Genomic DNA, 21,917 nt, shown 5'->3' on the forward strand with positions numbered 1-21,917 from the left:
GCCTGGAAAGAGAAGCACAGGCCGCAAGCAGCCTCACACTTTCCCCATCCATTTCCCAAAATGCCTCTGAGTGTGCCCAGGGATTTTCTTCATAGGAAAGGAAAGAAAGACTTGGGGGATTCTGGAACTGTTAGTCTCAGTCCTGGTTCCTGGTCGGGAAAGCCTTTCTGCTGGGACCCAGGAAAGCTTGCTACTCCTCTATGTGAAGGTAGCTCCCCACCCCCCGTTGGGGAAGGAGATAGCAGTTTACCGATTACAAGTAGTCAATAAAATGCTTAAAGTGCATTTTATAGGAAATGGGTGGAAGTTTACAGACTGTGTGTCAGGCCTGGAGGTTTTCAAGGGTATGCTCACTATATGAGTATCTTTTCTCTGTTGCTTATGACTCCTGTAGTTTATGGAGAGAAATGATTAGAAGTATGTCAAGGATTCATTTGGCTCTGTAGCTTCAGTGCCCTTGAGAATGTTTTTCGGCATTTCACGGCTTTGGCTGCTGGTTAACTGAGCATGACAAATATCCTTAAACTGTGCAATGAACAGTTGACATTGTTGCAGAATTACACTGTGGAAATTGAAAACAGTGTGGGTATTTTGCCTGTGAACAATGCGCATTTAAAACAACCATTTTCTTTTTTACACTATGTAATTTCACAATTGCTTCTTATGGCGTTCTGAATGTGCTTCGTTCAACATGAATTAGGAACTTGGCTGCTGAGAAGCTTGTACTGTCAAATCATTTCAGAGAGAAGCAAAATATCAAAGGCATAAAGATAACATCAGACTTTTGACAAGGGACAAATCCTGAAAAGTGCTGAATATCCATAATTCTTATTAAGCCAGACACAAAGGCCAATTGCAAACATGGATTGAATTTGCTTTCCTGCACACAGTACTGTGTTCCTTTTGTTAACTAACAGAGAAACATAGGAACTGATTATGTGTGGCCTTTATTCAGACCATAGAATTGTGGAGTTATAGAGCTGTAAGGGACCATGAGGATCATCTAGTCCACCTGCCTGCAATGCAGAAATCGTTCGCCCAATGTGGGGCTCGAACCCACGACCCTTAGGGAAGATAATGGAGAATCCCATTTTCAAGTCATAATCAGAAAAGATTCCCTATTTGAGATCCAGATGGAATTGCTATGTCTTCCAACCAAATGAAAGAAGCACTTGAAATCACATTTTGTGCATCCTCAGAACAATCCCATAAAGGTATTATATGGAACTATTTGACAGCCATTATCAGTTTCCCTAATTTGCCATTGAACTGAGCAACTGAGAGAATTCTGTTGTTGTACACCTCCTGACTTTTAATTTGAAAATATAGATTTCAAGTCCATGCCCAGTTGTTCTTTCTCTTGCTTGTTGTGCTTGATGACACATAACTCATATCTTCTGCTTTTTACTTTGAGAGATTACCTGGGTTTGTTTTTTCTGTTTAGAACAATGGCACCATGGAAATAGTGGCAGCAAACAACTGCCATGTCCAAGCCATCGTCCTCACTAGGACAAAGGGTTCTAAGGGTACCACTGTTTGCTGTTCCTCTTCCTTCTAGAACTGTGCCAGCATCCTGATCTTTATTTGCACAGGCCCTTTTGCACAAGCTTTCCTGTGCCCATCACTTTGAGAGGCCCCCTGTTTTAAGTGTAGGGTAGAAGCCCATCTTCCTTGCAAGTGTGATTCGCTTTGCATGCTTCTTCCAAAAAATGTGTGTTCCTAAGTTTAAAGAAATCTGATGATCTTGAATGAGATTCTGCATGTTGGCTTGTGGCCTTCCCTGATGTGTATGGTTCTGCTGTTGGCCTCTGATGCTGGCTTGAGTTTTGTTTTCATGTGGCTTTTAGAAGAGTTTAGATTGTGAGCTGCCTTGTAACCAAAAGGGAGATTAAACTTATTTGATGACCCTCCCCAATCTATGAGGTTATACAAAGAGGCCTTCCTACATGTCCTGCTTGTAACTGAGGTACATCTGGTAGGAAAGCTTCTGAGATGTGGAACCTCCCTGCCTTGGGAGATCTATCTTCCCCTAGCTGTGTTAGGTTTTAGCTGCCTGTTGAAGACCTGTTTATTTAGACAGGCATTTAGTCTTAGCTGTTTACATTCTATATTATTGGATTTAGGCATTACTGGATTGTTTGCATTCTATTGGAATTTTTTAGATGGATTGTTTTTTGATTAGCTTTCTTGAGCACTTCATTCTGGAGAGGCAGGATACAAGTGGTGTGTGAGAACGAAAGAAAGGAGAGAGAGTTAAAGAACACAGACATATACACATTGAATTGTAGAGTTGGAAGAGGCCCCGGGGTCACCTAGTCTAGATTACAACTAGATCAAACGTGACAGATGGCCATCCAACCTCTGCTTAAAAGGAAGGAGAGACATGCCTTTTTTTTTTTTAGCCACAAGATAACTGGAGGAGGAGAAAGTTACACTGACAGATATCACTTTATCTGCTGAGGAGCATTTTGCTTTGCAGTGGAAGCTTCGCTTAGTTTCAGTGGCTGCTTCTGATGTGGCATGGCAGAGCTGCTATCCAATACAAAAAGCAAAAAGCCCAACTATGCATGTAGCTATAAACAGCAAAGTGGGCTTTAAAGTTGAAAGGTATGCTTTAAACCAAACATTTGGTTTCCTCTCTTGTACCTGTCGGGGGGACGGGTCAAGCTGGAAGAGATGACCATTTGACATCTCTGTAGTAATTAGTACACATTTATAATCAACTTAAAAACAGATGAGAAGCAATTCCAGCGGAGACTACCCTGATGTGAAACATTGCTCTAAGAACACATCTGGTTAGACATTGTAAGATTAGAGAAACACTCAACAACAACAGATGTTAGTCCTGCCTTATCTACAGTAAAAGGGCACTGTAAATACAGTGGTGCCTCGCAAGACGAAATTAATCCGTTCCGTGAGGCTCTTCATATAGTGGTTTTTTCGTCTTGCGAAGCAAGCCCATTGACAGCTTAGCGGATTAGCGCTATTAGCGGTTTAGCGGCTTTTAGCGGATCAGCTGATAAGCGGCTTAGCGGCTTAGGAAAAGGGGGGAAAGGGGGGGAAAACCCGCAGGAACTCGCAAGACATTTCGTCTTGCGAAGCAAGCCCATAGGGAAATTCGTTTTGCGAAGCGCCTCCAAAACGGAAAACCCTTTCGTCTAGCGGGTTTTCCGTCTTGCGAGGCGTTCGTCTTGCGGGGCACCACTGTATGTATTAACTGGACTTGAGCTTTCTTTCCGTACAAGTCCATCTTATGCCACTAGGATTGTGAATATTTCTGCCCACGTGACTGGCTAGAACCACTCGTTCTAATAGCAGACTCAGGTGGTGAGTGTTGACAAGAATGTAGGCAAAATGAGGCCACTGAGAACAAGAAGCAGAGGTATCAGCATATGTTAGGGAAACACTGATGTTAACAAATACTTTAAAAAGCAACTGACAGCCTAGTGCAGAGGGAACTTGTTCAGTAGTGTCAGGGAACTGCCATCGGAGCCAGAGGCAGAGGGAAAGCTCCAGAGGGATGCCGGAGAGGGTCCCAGTAGGGAGAGAGGCAGCCCATCCGCTGGGGAAGGAAATCAGCGTAGCACCAGTAGAGGAGGGGGGCAGATGGGGGAATCGGAGAGAAGGCTCCAGGACTCATCGCAGGAGACCAGCGGGGAGAGCATGGGTCCTCCGCTGCCCACACCCTCCCTGCGCAGAAGACTTCCGCGCAGGGAGAGTAGGAGGAGACTTGGCGTCAAAGAACTTCTATGCTGGAAGAAGTTCAAGAAACGCCCACTGACGGATTCTGCCAGCGATTGAGACAGCCACGGATGGGTGGCTGTCCGGACAGAGAGGGTTCACCCAGGTAACCCAGCCAGGTGTGGCACCAACTTACGCACGAGCAACCCCCTAGAACCATTACAAGTAGCCATGGAATTTTGAGTTCTCATGAGCACATGCTGGCATCCAGGAAGAGGTGGGAAATACTCATGTCTGAAACCTATGTTTCTATATCCCTGGAAAGGACTCGAGTTGATTCTGGTGAAGTGGGGTTTGCTGGACCATAGGATGGCATAGTGGGAACCACAATATTCATGGAAGCGGGCAGAACAATGTCCTATCTGACAGACTCTCCTGCTGTCAGTGTCTCCCACCTATAAATGGTCACAATAATATTTTGATTTCATCTTAGTATTCTGCTGAACCAAAAGATCTATGACCCCTTTTTCACATGAAAAATGAAGCGAGGCATGAAAAATATAATAAGAGCTATTTACAGAGATGGAAACTAATGTGGCTTCTAACCTGTGGCCTATGAAACCACTGAAATCAACTTGATATGTGCTTTCATTTGGCTAGTTCAGAACCTCACTGTGTAAGACTGTGTCCAACCAAATTTCAGACCTAATTTGTGTACATATGTAAATATCAATAGCTTCTCTAGCTTCAGTTGCTGATGTAGCAAGGCTCCATTCATATTTCACTTCCTGATTTCTTTCCCATAGAACAGTTTAACATAATGCAAGTTGCTGTCTTTTCTTGTTTTTTTACCACAAATCGAACTAAAGCCGATAATGATTAATAAAGTTTCTTAAATACTAAAATGTTTTCACTGCAGGGAGAGAAGAAAACTTAGCCTATTTTTGTTTCCTGCTAGTAGAGCAATTAATTATTTAATAATATAATATCTGCAACTCATTTAGCTGTGAAACATTCTCTTGTGAAGGAGTCAAACAGAGACACTCTTTGTAGAAGTAGTGGCCACCAGAGAATTCATATATTGCTGTTTGCACATTAATTTGCTACTTACAACATCTGTAAATTGTTAATATTAGCTACTGCTCTGCTGACACAGTTGGCTGCATTTGAATAAGCAACATTGGCAGATAAAAGGTCTACTTATACTGAATGCCTCCATGCATTGAGTGCATATTGAAGCAGAAGGCTAAAGGTCAAACCCTGTACCTTACAGCTAAGAACTGAAAGAGGCTATTGGGAAAACTGACGTGGTTACTAATACCACGTGTCTGGTGGGACTTAACTTTGGGCGAATAATTGCAGTGCTGAAATCTGCCCTCCAGTGTCTCAAAAGTTTTCTCTCCTTCACTTTTTTTTGGCCTTATTCTCAGAGCACTTTAGAATTTTCCATTTTTGAGCTTACCTTATTGTTTCAAGGTGGCCAAGGGCGGTATATGCATTTTGCCTTCCAGTAAAGATTTCTCTTGCACTCTGCTGCCTTCCTGCCACTCCATGCTTCCTAATCTGAAAAAGCCCCATGGGATGAGTTACCTTATGACGTCTTGCCCTGGGTTTTAAAACACAGGAACCCCAGAAACTCCATAGCGCAGACTATTAGTGAGATGATTTGTTGAATCCAAGAAAGGGCACTCACAAAGTACCCTTTGGTCACCTCAGAAGTAACAGAAGCACAACAATTTCCTTCACCCTGCCCATGAGAAATTTACCAAAATATCCTCTCCCCCTTGATAATTTTTGAAGACAAATTCTTTTCCCATTAACTGATGAAGATTGGTTGAAAAAATACACAGGAGAAAATTTTGGCGAAGAGGTAGAGTAAATTACACATTTCCCCCTTAGCACTTCCTCCTGCCCAACCCATTGTCATTTTGTAATTGTTGTCTTAAAGAGAAGCTTGCTCTAGTTCGTCTTATACTATATCACTGGCCAATTACCCTTCTAAGCCCCAGCTCTGTTAAATCACTGGCTGATCACCTGAAGTCTTCTTGCTGTTTTTTTCTTTCAAGCTAACATACTGAAATATAATAGTGACATCAGAGGTGGTTTTAGGGTGGCACAACCAATGTGGCAGAACTGGGCACCGCACTGCAAGGGGAACCACAACAATTCTATAGAACGGAGCACAAGAGGCAGGGGGTACCGAATTTGCGTTGCACAGGGCACCAATGAAATTTGAGAGCCCAAAGTCTGCCACTGCTCCCATTGGCTTTTCCAAAGGACTTTGGTGGGAGACTTCCTCTGTCCTTGCAGACCTTCTTAGCTTCGGCTTTCATTGATTTCAGCATTAAAGCATTGGGTCTTTCTTCTTCCTTCCTCACTTCCTAAGCCCCCTATGGACACTGGTTGTTTCCCCTGGCAACAAGAGCTTTCCATTCCAAACTCTCAGACTTGTCTCTTTTTCTTCAACACATATCTTCACAGTCTTCCGAAGCCCCTTAAAAAATGCTGAGTCTGCCCTTTTATTCTCTCCAGTCAGACCCTCCAACCAGTCACCAGGTTCTCATTGGAATTCCAAAATTTCATTGGCTTATAACTACAGACCAATATATTTGAGTGGAATTTCTACTGAAATGTATGAAAGTTGAATTCTATAGCCAAGTGTCACAACTGAAACCTTATGCGTTACATAATAATATTTTCGGCTCATCAGTTTATCTGCCTCCTGGCAAATTGCCAATGGTACCCCAATACAGTGTACAGTGGTACCTCTAGTTGTGGACACGATCCGTTCTGGGGTGCCGTTCGCACCCCAAAAATTCCGCAACTAGAGTGGCGATTCTGTGCAAGCGCGGAGCGTGATAGAGAGCTTCTGTGCATGTGTGAAGCATGCAGAATGCTTCTGCTCATGTGCAAAGTGCACGGCGAAACCTGGAAGTATACACTTCCGAGTTTGCTGCGTTCGCAAGCCAAAAAGATGCAACATGAACCTAACGCAACACGAGGTATGTCTGTATCTGCCGTCATTTAGGAATAAAAGTCGTCTCCCCCTTTCACACAATTAACAGCACCATCTTGTTACATTTAGATTTCTCCCATAAAAATACAGTTTCTTACAGGCACCATCAACAGTCTGTGAACCTGTGGGTATAGGGTGATATATAAATTCAATAAATAATGATAATGATAACAGTCTGCAAAATTCTTAATGTGCCATTTAAACATGCTAAAATCTGTATATAGGTGTGGGATGTGTTGAGGATTTTTAATGTGCTGAATTAGCACTGCTGAGATGAAAAAGAAACGTAAGTGCCTGTGTCATGGGGTTCTGGGTGGAAAGATTGGTCACCATTGCACCTGCCATCCAGACAAAGGGCAAAAATCTGGCCTCTCTATTGAAGAATAGAGCTTTTTCAGACAACCAAGTTCTAGACTACTTGAATGCATGTCATTTTTTATTAGAAAGAAAATTGATTGTTCTAATGTACCCTCATTATAAGTGCTGTTTGTCTTGAACAGCCTATACTGTAAACCAAAAACTAAAAAACGGCAATTCTAGGAAGGACATGCAGGAGTCCACATGGCTTTACATCATCTCTATTCTATGCAGATAGGTAGCCGTGTTGGTCTGCCATAGTCAAAACAAAATAAAAAAATTCCTTCCAGTAGCACCTTAAAGACCAACTAAGTTAGTTTTTGGTATGAGCTTTCGTGTGCATGGTATCTGAAGAAGTGTGCATGCACACGAAAGCTCATACCAAGAACTAACTTAGTTGGTCTTTAAGGTGCTACTGGAAGGAATTTTTTTATTTTGTTTTGTCTATTCTATGCATTATGGAGGCTGTTTATTTCTAAATAAACTCAGCATAGTTTCAGCAGCCAAGTATAAACACTTCTGCAAATGTAGTTACAACTGAAGTTTGGCAATCAATGGTTATAATAAACTATGTTTAGCTAGATGTCTACATTGAAAAGTCTTTCAAATTCTTATTGTTTGCAATGTATGTGTCTTCAGGTTTCTGGAACTAGAATTGTTTTTGTTCGTTGGTTGGTTTTAAATAGAATAATTCCTTGTAATGTGGAAATTTAATAGTGTAAAAGCAAAATGGGGCCATCTAAAATTAGATGGTAGCTTCTCCATACTCAGCGGATGCAGAATTTACAGAAGTTCTTAAATAAAAATAAAACAAACTTTTAAAACACTCCAGAAATGGCTGCTTACCCAGTCATAGGGTGGGCAGCTGTTGTGGCCCAGTGCAGACGACTCCCATCCCCCAGGGAGCGATGCTTGGGACAACAGTTTGGGGACTTCCCAGGCCGGCCGCTGGGGATTGGTGAGGCTTTCTCACCAGGTGATTGATTTGAATTCCAGCCAGTCCAGCCAGGCTGAGTGGGCGAGTTTGGGAGGCCAGCAGCACTAGATCGCAGGGACCTTTGAGGTTTCAGGATTTGTGGAATACTGATGAGCATAGAGGTAGCTAATCCCATCGTCTGGAAATGGAGATTCCACATTATCATTGCCCTCAGCAAGAAAACACATTCGTGTACATTGTATTAGCATTCACATGAGGTTTATTTTCATTTAGGATATTGAAAACACATATTTTATTTGCAGATGTTGATGAATGTCAGGCAATACCTGGAATCTGCCAAGGAGGAAATTGCATCAATACAGTTGGATCATATGAGTGCAAATGCCCTGCTGGTCACAAACAGAATGAAGCAACTCAGAAATGTGAAGGTAAGTGTAACAAACTGGAAAGAAACCTCATACATAGTGTTCACTGCCTGTTGTTTTATGATATATTGGACTGAGAGCATGGGGGGCATAGTTTGGGGTTTAGAGTCTGGACCCTAACAGAGGAATTCAGTCGGATGCTTGATAGGAACACCAATTTTCATTTTCTCCCATAAAACGCCTGCCACATACACTTTGCACCCTATTTATTTTTGCTTCTTCCAGCTATTCCCTCTCCATTTTTTGAAATTTGCCAAAACACTTCATCCTCCATTTCCTTCCTGCTTCAGTCTGTCAAGCAATCTCAGCATCATGGGACAGAGACTCTAAATCCCTTCTCTCGTTCTCTTGTATAAGCATTTCTGGAAATATTCCAAACCCTTCCTTAGGCTTAAGAACTCTTTTTTGACCTCTTCTACTATTAAATGAATTGTAAGACCTAAGAAGGTCCATCGCGCTGACCATGAGAGAGTGAGGTAACGTAATCTGATTGCACAGGTGTTTGAGTGAGAGAGGAACAGTGGAAGAGAAAATCCATTTAATCATGAACAGATGAACCACATGTATGTTATGTGTAGATTAATTATGTTTTAACTTATTTGCTCATTTTGACTGAACTTTGACAGGAAAATCTGAGTTCTTGGGAACAGTGTTGGGGGGCAAGGTAGCAAGACCAATCTTTTTTCTCGCCTGCAACATTCTTTAAAATTGTACTTCTTTACAATTCCTGCTAAATAACAGACATTGTAACTATGAATAGAATTGATTAAGCTTTGAAGAAAAGCTAGCAAAACAGAGGATATAACTCCAGTTTTTAATGAAGGAAAACAAACATTTTGTTTAGGGAAGTTTTTAATGTCTGATGTTTTATCGTGGTTTTAATATTCTGTTGGGAGCCACCCAGAGTGGCTGGGGAAACCCAGCCAGATGGATGGGGTATAAATAAATAAATAAATATATTGTTATTATTATTATCACTGAGAAAATATTTGCTTGGAACTATATCATAAATAAATCAGTTTTGGAATAAATAATAAAGGTAATGGTAACAATAAATAGAGAACTGTTGTATATTTTCACCATGAGAAATCCTTTATCTTCTCTAAGTGAAAATTTGGAAATGTACTGTTACTTGCACAACAGCAACTGAAACAAATTAGGTGAAAACGGCTTTAGTTTCTAAATTTAGCTGTACATAGTACAGATATTGCGTATGCAAAGCAAGTGTGGGTATGTCCTTGGCTTTTGTGCTGTATTGTGGAATTCACAAGTTATTTGTTTTTGAAACATGTAACATGTAGGCAAGAAATGCTATTATTATTTCCTTCTACCCTTCTCCTCCTCCTCCCTTTTCTCAACTCTTTCTTGCACACGGATCACACATCACTTTTCATGCATTCTCCCCTCACCTGTTAGGTCCTCCAGCTTTGCCAATACACAACATTATCACCTTCTTCAACACCTTTTTCTACCTTCTCCTTTCCTCAACTCTTTTGTACACAGACCATCCCCATTTCTAAGCTTCATCCTCTCCTTTTCGGCAGCCCTTTTCTGTACACACACCATGCTGAAAAAGTGTTGCTGTGTCATTAGGATGAATAGACAAGCTTAAGAGTAAGCCTACCAGTTTGTTCAGTTACCAAATGTTAAGATCAGGTGGTGGATGTTGTACGTATATGGGTAAAGGTAAAGGGACCCATGACCATTAGGTCCAGTTGTGGCCGACTCTGGGGTTGCGGCGCTCATCTCGCTTTATTGGCCAAGGGAGCCGGCGTTTGTCCGCAGACAGCTTCCAGGTCATGTGGCCAGCATGACTAAACCGCTTCTGGCGAAACCAGAGCAGTGCATGGAAATGCCGTTTACCTTCCCGCCAGAGTGGTACCTATTTATCTCCTTGCATTTTGACGTGCTTTTGAATTGCTAGGTAGGCAGGAGCAGGGACTGAGCAACAGGAGCTCACCCTGTCGCGGGGATTCGAACCGCCGACCTTCTGATCGGCAAGTCCTAGGCTCTGTGGTTTAACCCACAGCGCCACCCACATATATGGGTACTTGTGTGTTAATAAAATTGTAGAATCATAGAGTTGGAAAGGACCCCAAGGGTCATGTAATTAATTCCCTGCAGTTCAGGAATCTCAACACACTGCAGTTCAGGAATCTAGGTTTGTCGAAACCAAAATATCACTGTGCTTTTCAAATCAGTGGTTAAAATCAGTGTAGTTTTGAAAGGTGCAGTCCGCCATCTTGATTCAAAATGGCTTTCAGTTGAATCCAAACATAGATGAAAACCCCTTCCTTGGCTTCAAGAACTATTGTGCAAAATTTGGTCATGAGTATCTTGAGAGGTATCCAAATGCACAGAGAACAGCTTTCTAAAACAGATAGTAGATTTTTTATTGATTTATTTAAACCACTTTGTGAAAGGGCGCCTGAAATTAATAAAAGATGCTTTAGGTTTTTGAAGGTAAACATTATTTTAGGGGTTAAGTTGAGCTCCTTCAGTGCAGGAAACGTTTCAAAATATGAGAGTATTGACAAAATTGGGCTTATTATAAGGCTCAAAGAGCAAGAGAGAGCATGAGAACTCAGTCAATAGAAGAATACTTGTTTTAATCTGGATTTTCTTTTAAGTGATCTCACCAGCAAGTATTTAGTTCACTCCCTTCCCCTCTCATATATGTAAAGCCAGATCAAACATTGCAAAGGGGCAAACGTGTTGCAGGCCTTACCTAGGCAAGATGCCAGTTTTTAACAGGAATGGTATGACTTTGACATTAACTATCCATTTTTACTTTTTTAAAAAAAGAAAATAAACTAAGAGTCATGTAATTTCAGTTTCTTTTTTACCTTTTGGACTTGAAGAACCAGATGTGCTTTAGCATGCTTAAAAGAAACGTTTTTCCTGGCAGGAGTGTGAAGAAGTATTCACATTACATTCTCAGTACTTTGCTGACCAAAATTGCTTAAATAACTTAAGAGCACAAAACCTACTGTAATTCAGTAGAACTTGTACTCTGGTCTCATGGATCCACAGGTTAATTAAATTTTTATACTCTTTACAAGACTTTCATTTTATTTCTGAAGGATTTTAGTTTAGTAGTAGTAGTAGTCTAGTATTAAGGGGAAACTACAGTATAAAGGCTTAGTGATTTTCTCAGTATTCCTGGAAATACACATTTAATCCTTAATTCTGTGGGTATCACATTTTTCTTTTTTAGAAAACCCAGTACAAATAAAAAAAAGTTTTTGTTTGTGGTACTTTACATTTTAAAAGCATTTCTTTAGTTTATATACATAATAAAAAGTATTATAATGCTTCTGAAAGTCACTTGTCTTTGGTCCTCATTAGACGTTTTTCCCTCCCTATGTTTGGGAGACAGAGAAAAGTCCCTAGGCTTGTCCACTCCCTACCCGACTGTGATGGGATGATGAGCTGCTTGTGCGTAAAAGCTTAGTCCCTCAGAGCTTGGGCATGGTTCTCAAAACTCTGTCTTAAGCGGAGCCCCTTAAACATGACTCCCTTAATCGCTGGCAGAATCCGACAGTGGGCGTTTGCAGAATCTGCTCCAACATAAAAGTTCCTTAACGGAAACGCGTCTTCGGGATTCTCGGCGCGACAGTTTCCGGCGAGGAGTGGGTGTACCTATGGGGGGTCCTGAGACTTCTCCACTGTTTTCACTAGAAGTCTCTCAGAGCCCTCCCTCCGACTCACTTTCTCTCTGTGCTCCTTCCCTCCCCCTGCTGGTACCTTCCTCTGCTGCCGAGTCTCTCTTAGCGTCCGAGAGCCCTTCCACCGCCTGCCTTTCCGATGGCAGTTCCCTGACATCCACCTCCCCTCCAGGGCCCCCTTCACCCCCTCCCGCCCCCTCATCTACGGGCGGTGAGGACGGAAACCCCCGGAAAGAACCTCCCTCATCGTCAGAGGACTCGAACACTTCTCTCCACTGACTCCCGTCTCTTCTTCCCGAGTACTCCTCCTCATCGGAGTCTATTCCCTCTTCCAACCCTGATTCTAGGAACCCTTCGAAGTATTCCCTCCCGAACCGTGTCACCGGCTGAGGTTTCCTTGGGAACCGTTGATGAAACGTTTCTATTAAAACCTCGTCATTGACCTCTTCTGCCGGTACCATGTGTTCTCTGCCTCCGGTTCTCCTTCCCATTCTACCAAATACTCCACCTGATTCCCCTTCCACCTGGAATCGACGATTCCTGCCACATGATTGTTAATAGATTGTGCAGTGAAAGCAGCAATCCCTCTTGCTGTTCTGGCTTCTGGGATAGCTGCGCAGCCTGCATTCGCTCCATAAGACACACACACATTCCCCCTTACTTTTTAGGAGGGAAAAAGTGAGTCTTATAGAACAAAAAATACGGTATTTAAAATGCTTCTAATACAGCAAATGATGAAAAGGGAACATGCAACTATTCAGAAATGTCTTCAAACTTTTTTTCTGGCAAGGTTAGTTCCCAATTATTATATCCTGTTCATTGAAGTCATTTTGGTAAAGGAGATGACCTCTAGCAGACAAGCAGGGAAGTTGTTTTGCTTGGCAGGCAGGCAGGTAGGCTGGCTGGCTGGCTTTTTAGTAAAATGTCCCACAGGTGGGAATTTGCTATCCATTTTATGGCCATGTCCAGTCCCGTCCTCGGTATAATGCTTAAAATATAACTTCTTCTCTCTCTCGCCTTGCACAACGCTTAACAACATATTCACCCTCATTTTCCTTCTTCATTCAGTTAAGAGGTACAGTGGACGCTCAGGTTACGAACGTGATCTGTGCAGGATGCACGTTCACAACCCACAGTGTTCACAACCCGCGTCTGCGCATGCGCAGGTTGCAATTCAGCGCTTCTGTGCATGCGCAACTGCTGAAACCTGGAAGTAACCCATTCCGGTACTTCCAGGTTTCGGCAATCCGCAACCCGAATAAACACAACCTGAAGCATCTGTAACCTGAGGTATGACTGTATTTGTGTTTAATTGGATGTTTGTCTTTACTGTTTGACAGAACTGGCTTAAAACAGTGCTGGCTTGGTCCTTGATTTTAAAGGACTCGGGAGATTTTATGGTGATGATGGCTAAACATTCTTTCACCTCCTAAGGGCCAAGTCATGTGCAGCAGACGGGCTTAATACTCATCCACTATGTGTTCCAAGAGAACTCTGCAACATTTGAAGGAGAGGTGCATGGTTTGTAAACAAACTGTGCACACTCTCCAAGAAACAAAATCTTAGAGTTGTGCACAGAGTCCCAGTGGTAGAGCGTTTACGTGTAGAAGGTCTAAGATCTAATCTCCAGGATGGGTGGTAGAAGTTCTAAGATTTAATCCTTATTGGATAAGGATTATAAGAATCCTTATTGAAACTCTGGAGAATTGGTGACATTCAATGTAGACAGCATTGAGCCAGATGAACAAACGGCCTAAGTATAAGTTACAGATAGGTAGCCGTGTTGGTCTGCCATGGTCAAAACAAAATAAAAAAATTCCTTCCAGTAGCACCTTAAAGACCAACTGAGTTAGTTCTAGGTATGAGCTTTCGTGTGCATGCACACTTCTTCAGATACACTGAAACAGAAGTCACCGGACCTTTCTATATAGTGAGAAGGTGGGGAGGGGTATTACTCAGAAGGGTGGTGGGAATGGGTGATTGGCAGATAGACCTGTTAGACCTATTGCAGTCGTTAAGAGTCGTCAACAGGCTCATCGCAGCTATCTGCCAATCACCCATTCCCACCACCCTTCTGAGTAATACCCCTCCCCACCTTCTCACTATATAGAAAGGTCCGGTGACTTCTGTTTCAGTGTATCTGAAGAAGTGTGCATGCACACGAAAGCTCATACCTAGAACTAACTCAGTTGGTCTTTAAGGTGCTACTGGAAGGAATTTTTTTATTTTGTTTTGGCCTAAGTATAAGGCAGGTTCCTGTGTTCCTAAACTGGCTTTTTAAAATTAGTTTTTATTTAAGATTTTCTAGTGTTACAGAGCAAACAAATAAATAAGGAAGAGTACTGTATTTTTCCGTGTATTGGATGAGGTTTTTTGACTCAAAAATCACGTCAAAAAACTGGGATCGTCCAATACACGGATAGTGGCATGGGGGGGGAGGGGAGGGGAGAAGCGCCGCGCTGCCAGCTAGCTCTTTGACGGGAGCGCAAATCCACCTGATGCCGCTGTGCATGGGAAGCACTCCCTGGATTGTTTCCCGTGCATGATGGCATTGGGGGAGGTTGCATTCCTGCAAACTGGATGGATGGACGGAGCGCAAATTCACCCAATGCCTCTGCGCGCGGGAAACGATCTAGTGAGTGTTTCCTGCCCACAGCTTCGTGGGGGGAGAGGCTCAACAGCTTTGGGCCATCTCCCCTCATTTTCTTAAAATTTAGTCCCCCAAAATGGGGGGGGCGGGGCGGTGTCTTATACAAGGGGTGTCTTATAGACAAAAAAGTATGGTATATATAACATCTCCATTTTTTACTCATAGTCAGTTCGTTTATGTGTGAGACACTATCGTCGTAGACATAATGCAGTTGCGGGGGGGGGGGGGAGATGGGGAGGGAGAGAGATGGGAGGGTAACGTTCTTTTGTTCAATTCCATAGCATCTGGGTAGGGTATTGTGTCAGCATCACGCCGGTAGGTCCTTTATTTGTAAATTTATTTATTTTTATTGGCACTGCAAGAGATTAGGGGGACAGGAGCCTGGTTGGTTGCGTTCAGTTGATTGCAGTGTGGCTTGTTTGTATGTGTTTGGGGGTGGGTTGTGTGGTCAGATTAGCCATATTATTTTGTATGCATCATAACTAGACACTGGAAGTACCTATCAGGAGCGAACATGGGCTACTGGTACCAAAATGGGTGGGAAACCGCCCAACTAGAAAAGTTAGCCAACAAACTTAAATTAGCACAGGGACAAGCAAAGGAGGATGTCTTCACCCTGGCGTGGTTCCCCTTTGTCACATGCACAACACAACAAGACAATGAACTAAACTTGTTTTGTTCAAATCATCAAATGGCAGATGAAACACATGCCTTTTTTATCAAGCTTTCTGTTAACACTGACCTCATGGTTTATTTATTTAGCTTTTATTTATTTTTGTGTTCACTTTAATATACATAATTTGTGTCTTAAATATATAAAACTAGCACCTTGAATAGGCTCAGAACGCTATAGAAAGCCAGTGTCCTAGCACAAAACAACTATTGCATTCTGCACCAGTGACAACTTCTGAACACCTTTCGAGTGAGGAATTCCATAGCTATAGATAAAGGCTCATGGATTTGGACTCCTTTTATGAGAACATTATGAGGACAATGTTCTTCGTTTTTCTTTTTATCCAACTTAAAAGGCAGCTGAGGCAGAATCATCTGGCTATAGATTGAGACGTACAAACCCTACAGAGTTTCGCATAGCTTCAAAATGGAAAACATAAGTCAGTTCAAGGTTTGTGGAAACTTGGCCTAAGCTTGAACAAAATGAATCCCAGTTTAAACCTGGGCCAGCCTCCAAGTTCGTTACAAAACCTGAAAGCTGGCAACTTTTAACTGGTGATAGATTGCATAAAGAGATTTACAAGGAGCTCTGACTACATGTACCAGAGGTCACTATAAAATGGCATTGCTTTGTGAGAATCATATTAGAGATACTATAGGAACAACTATATGGTTAGTATAAGAGCATAGCAGTATTGTCAAGTTTCACAGTGTGGTTTGAAAGCAATGAAAATTTTAAGCTCCATCTCTCACCAGTTATATGCTGATAGTCCCCCTCCCTTTTGTCTTCTTTTCTTTTTTCTTTTTTCTTTTTAACAGGAGGGAACAAAAAAAGACACATTCTCTTTTTAAAGGAAAATAAAGTACACGGAGAAAGACAAGAAAAGAAACAGCATGTACAGTGGTACCTCGGGTTAAGTACTTAATTTGTTCCGGAGGTCCATTCTTAACCTGAAACTGTTCTTAACCTGAAGCACCACTTTAGCTAATAGGGCCGCTGCGCTGCCGGAGCACGATTTCTGTTCTCATCCTGAAGCAAAGTTCTTAACCTAAAGCACTATTTCTGGGTCAGCGGAGTCTGTAACCTGAAGCGTATGTAACCTGAGGTACCACTGTACTATTCTAATGCTTTGCGCACTTTAGTACAGTGTGAGGCATACACCATAGAATCAATGGGGACCGCATATCCCCATAAGAACTGACCTAGACCCTGCAATCACAATCTGAGGCCCTTCTTTGTGTGTACCTCCTCCACAAGAGGTCTAGAAGGCGCCAACACAATAACAGGCCATATACCATACGCTGCATAGTCTGATAGGTGATTTTGGTGCCCCCCTCCGGGGAGAGGGGCTGGTTTTGCCAACCCCTAGATGCACCTGTAGGTTCCTTTGAGCCTGTAGGTACCTAAAGCAAGAAATCTGGGGTTCTCCTTGAATCTTCCCAGTCAAGTTAAAAATAGAAAAATCAGACCCTCCAAGTACCCCTATTTTCCAGGGATGTCCCTGGCTTAGAGAAGCCATCCAGGTTTCTGATTTGATCCCAGAATATCCCACTTTTCCTTAGGATCTCCCTATTTTCATTGGAGAAACATTGGAAGGTATGGTAGGATGTTCCTGAAGAAATGTTGGTGGGTATGGAGTTATCCGACCCCTGAGCCGTCTGAAGGCAATCCTGTATCGGGAGGTGTTTGTTTAAATGTTTAATGTTTTATTATGTTTTTATATAGGGTGGAAGCTGCCCAGAGTGGCTGGGGCAACCCAGTAAGATGTGTGGGGTATAAATAGTAAAATTATCATTACGGAATGGGACGTCCCTATTTTCATCAGAGAAATGTTGCAAGATATGGAAAACTACATAAAGGCATGTAAGCAAGGCTTAGTGCCCCTTTTAGGTTCTTGACTGCGACCAAAGGGGGGACAGGACAAGCAGAGAGTGGAGGCAATGGAACACAACAGAAGAGACAGTGAAGGAGAAACTACCTAGAGTGGGAATGGTCCTGGCATAGTCTCTTATAGACTTGGGAAGACTGAATTAGTTTACACCAGGCATGGCCAAACTTGGCCCTCCAGCTGTTTTGGGACTACAACACCCATCATCCCTAGCTAACAGGACCAGTGTTTACACAATCTAGTTGAAGACAGGACTCATAAAGACTAAACAATGATGTTCCATGAGAAAACTCTTAAAAGTCCAGTTTTCTGAGGGGTGGTGTAGCACATAACACCTTGCAGGCAATGATTTGCTTTGTGCAATTATGTGTAGAGTGAAAATCTAAGAGTCATGGCCCTGGGAGGCATACGCAGAATGAAATTCCCCCTACAGTGGTACCTCGGGTTAAGTACTTAATTCGTTCCGGAGGTCCGTACTTAACCTGAAACTGTTCTTAACCTGAAGCACCACCTTAGCTAATGGGGCCTCCTGCTGCTGCCGCGCTGCCGAGGCATGATTCCTGTTCTCATCCTGAAGCAAAGTTCTTAACCTGAAGCACTATTTCTGGGTTAGCAGAGTCTGTAATCTGAAGCGTATGTAACCTGAAGTGTATGTAACCCGAGGTACCACTGTACTTCGGAACAAAAGCAAAACATTTGTTCCTGTAGTAATGAAAATCACGGGAGACGAGCAGTGGGTGTCATGAGGCGTCTGCCGGGGAAGTCCCGGGAACTCTCTTTTATTGAATATTACAAACATTGCCACAGGTGTGCTTGTGGCTGATTGGTTGATACAAACACAAAGAAACTTAATGCTGATTGGTTAACATACATACAAGGCGGGAATTACATGTGAGGGGTGGGAATTACATGTGAACATTAATCACCGGTAGATTAAAGGCTGGGAAACGAGGTTGGGACTAGACAGGCATGAAACCTCCTAATTAATTATAACTAAAGATTAATATAGCTATAGATGTGGTCAGCTATGCATGGAGTACAAGTCACCATGAACTTAAAGTAAACTGAGCGATGAGGGAATGTCTTGGTGTTTGGAGCAGGTTCGTAAAGTGTGTGCAGAAAGAGAGAAAAGATTATAAGCGAGAGTTCCCAGAATGCAAGAGAAAAGAAGCAATGCTTCCCCATAATGCAACAGTTATGTGCAGAGGGAAAACATATGTGCAGAAGGAAAACTTCCCTTTACGTTCCGAAATGGTTTAATCACCCCTGTGAGGTTATAACTTACGAACTATATTATACACCTCCCCTCCTATGTGTCTGGCATCAGAATGACACTATGCAACACAATGCAACATGAAATGACCCTGCTGTGAAACATATTCTTGTCAGGAAGATTATGTGTATGAGACGCTCTCGGGAATTAATCCCGTTTAAGGTCCAGAAATAATCCGCCCCCCGCTCCCTACTTTCCATGAGAACCTCACAAATTCTACTACACAAACCGCCTTTTCTTCTCACAACATTCGCTTATACAGGGATCTGCTTGGTGACTGTAACATAGGCGAAAAAACCTTGATGTAGAGATCTGAATTGCAGTGAAAGTGAATGTACTGTTTTCATTTCTAGCCTAGGGTATATTAGCAGACATTTGTCTGATCCTGCTGGAAATAAAGGGATACATTCTATACCCTCTTGTGGTCACTTTGGAGTAATTCATTCTTGGGGCACATGCTTATTAGAACAAGCAGACTTAAATATAAACGTTCTGCTTTGCTGTTTTTGGCTGTCGCATAGTAATCACCTACATTTCACTTTGTAATGAGATCACTTAATTCCTGCCTTTGTTTTTGTTTTGTTTTTTTGAGAATGTGGTGTTTTGTTTTGTTTTCATGACAACAAGCATGGTCAGGGTAGTGGCTACAATGGGAGAAACTGGGCATGCTGTATTCATTCCAGCTTTGGAGGAGTTGTAAGAAAGAAGTGGCTTGTTTGGTGTGTTTTTTTAAAAGCTATAAACATGATTGTACTTTTTCCTGACACACATTACACCGTGTATGATCCTCTGCATGTTCAGTAATGGCAACTAGAATCAAATTGTATGCGTTTTCTGTTATGCAGTGAAATTTGACTCCAGTTGTCATTACTGAGCATGCTGTATTGCGTTTGAGCATGCTCGGTAACATAATATATATACAAATGTGGCAGGTGTGATACATTGGCACAGGGAACTTAAAGAAGTCCAATAGTTACTATTGCAGACCGTATGCTAAACACATCAGGTGGTGTAGTTAGAGCACAGTACAAATATTTGTATTCATGATACATATCAAGAATGGTTTTACAGCAAACATATGTTTATGCAATAAAAAGCACATACAAATTTAAAACCAGAGATCAGCTTTTACAGGTAGATATTTTCTTAATTGCCTGCATAAGTGTGATGGCATGGATAAGTTTCCAGAGGTCATTTAAATATTCAAAGAGACAGCACCTGTTGCATCTGTTGGCAGAGCATCCCACACTAAAGGCTTGATGATGCTAAAGGCTTGGGTTCTTGTTGCCGTCAGGTGAGCCTTGCCAGTCAGTGTGGAACAGGGGCAACTAACAAGGTTCCTGCAGGTTAATTCAGGAAATGAGCTGGGATATAAATGTTTAGGATCCTGGGGTACCTGAACCTAAGTTGTGCCACAAATTCCAGGGGGCTGAGGAGTATTCAGCCAGTGCTACTCTCTGAATGCAACCCTAAATATTAGAGTGGAAGCACCATAATACTGTGCCTCTGATACCCATCCCACTAAGTGAGTCCAAGAGGATACCATGGTCTGTTGGTATCAAAAGCTGCTGAGAGATCAGGCAGAAGTAACAGGGATGCACTCCCCCATCTCTCATGATAAGGTCAGAGCAATCAAGGCTGATTTAGTTCCGAAATCAGGACTGAACACAGATTGTAGCAGATCTAGCTAATCAATCTCATCCAGGAACTGCTGCATATAGCAATCAGTCTCATCCAGGAACTCCTAAGGAAGGAAAAAGATTTTAAAAGTGTTCTTCATCTGCTTCTGTCTCCAGATATTAATGAGTGTAGCCTCATTCCAGGAATATGTGATGCTGGTGAATGTTCTAACACTGTGGGAAGTTATTTTTGCCTCTGTCCACGTGGTTTTGTGACATCGACAGATGGCTCTCATTGCATTGGTAGGTATATTATTTTATGGACCCTTTGGACGGTCTCGAAGCTCACTGCTGGCCAGTTCTAACCTACTGTTCCTTGGCCAGTTCATAAAGATTTCTAGTCTATGAACTTAATTTGCTAGTCTTCGGCCATCATACAACACTGGTCATATCCCACAATCTCCCTATTTGTAGAGGAAGGAGCTGTGATCCTTGCATGCACTGACCATTAAAATAAATAAATGGAGGTGTGTTTGCAAAAAAGACTCTGGGACCTTCTGGTAAAGGGTGGATAAGAAATACAACAATACAGCAATAATTTACACAGTTTGGTTATAGTCTACTTCCATGGTTTAAGACTATGTCATTTCCAAACTATATGTACTTTACTTTATTTGTGATGTTTGGAAAACAAGACATGAGGAAACTAAAATTATATCATTTACTTAATCCAGCCTCTACTAAACTTGAAGGGAAAACTCAGATTGATTTATTAAGATTAATTTGATTCTTCTTTAATATTGTAAAGTTTGCCTTGGATTGGTGTCTATAACCACAAAGTCAATATTTGAAAGATACTCCTATGAAGCTAGAATACATCAACAGAAAAGATTGCTATTTTATTTGGCCTAAGTACCCTCTCATGCCCAATGAGGAAAAGTGGTCAAGAAGATGTATTTATTTCTGTGCTTGTATGTCAACAGGCAAAGCCTAAAAGCTTCTGACATCTGGTAGCCAGTTGGGGAGAAAAGCAAATAAATTTCTTTCTCTTGAGTTTCTAGTTAATGCATGTGTTACTTTAAACCATCAGAGGGCACTGTTTAACAATCTAGCCCGCAATTGTAGCCCCTCTGCCTAACTCGACTCCGCCTTTTAGAGGTTATTTTGGTTTATTGTGTTCTCCCAACTTAAGACAAGATGTCTGTTATTTTCTCTCTCATTTCCATTCATCCTGGAAATATTTCCTACATGAATATAGCCTTTGAACTCCAGAAACTGTAAGTGGTTATTGCAAAAGGTACCGAAGCTGCAAGGTCTGCTAACAGCAAGGAATGCTACCTTCCAGTTTATCTCTGCCTTACAGCATGAATGCAGGAGTTTTATGGCCTTTTAGGCTGCATGGTGTCATTTGTCAACTGTAGCAGCCAGTTGTAGATGGGCTCTCTGCACAGAAGTGATAACCATAAACTGCATTGCATAATGTGTTCTACTGCACTGATAATATTCACATTTGTTTACCCAAATTGTTGAAATCAGGCATAGGCAAACCCGGCCCTCCAGATGTTTTGGGACTAGAGTTCCCATCATCCCTGACCACTCATCCTGTTAGCTAGGGATGATGGGAGTTGTAGTCCCAAAACATCTGGAGGGCCGAGTTTGCCTATACCTGATTTAAATGCTACCCTAGGGTTAAGAAAATGTTTTAAATTACTTTATATAAATAGTCCGTT

The 21,917-nt window shown here is 42.1% G+C and overlaps 1 protein-coding gene across 1 annotated transcript in view; it reads left to right on the plus strand.

Moving 5' to 3' along the window:
- Positions 1 to 21,917, plus strand: part of FBN2 (fibrillin 2) — a 138,224-nt gene that overhangs the window by 32,796 nt on the left and 83,511 nt on the right. Inside the window, exons 7-8 of the mRNA XM_081880295.1 lie at positions 8,294 to 8,419; positions 20,365 to 20,490. Of these exons, the coding sequence (XP_081736421.1) occupies positions 8,294 to 8,419; positions 20,365 to 20,490 (252 nt within the window). The remainder of the gene's footprint in view (positions 1 to 8,293; positions 8,420 to 20,364; positions 20,491 to 21,917) is intronic.

The sequence above is a fragment of the Podarcis erhardii genome, assembly GCF_964252035.2.
Source record: "Podarcis erhardii genome assembly, chromosome: 11".
Lineage (NCBI taxonomy): Eukaryota > Metazoa > Chordata > Lepidosauria > Squamata > Lacertidae > Podarcis > Podarcis erhardii.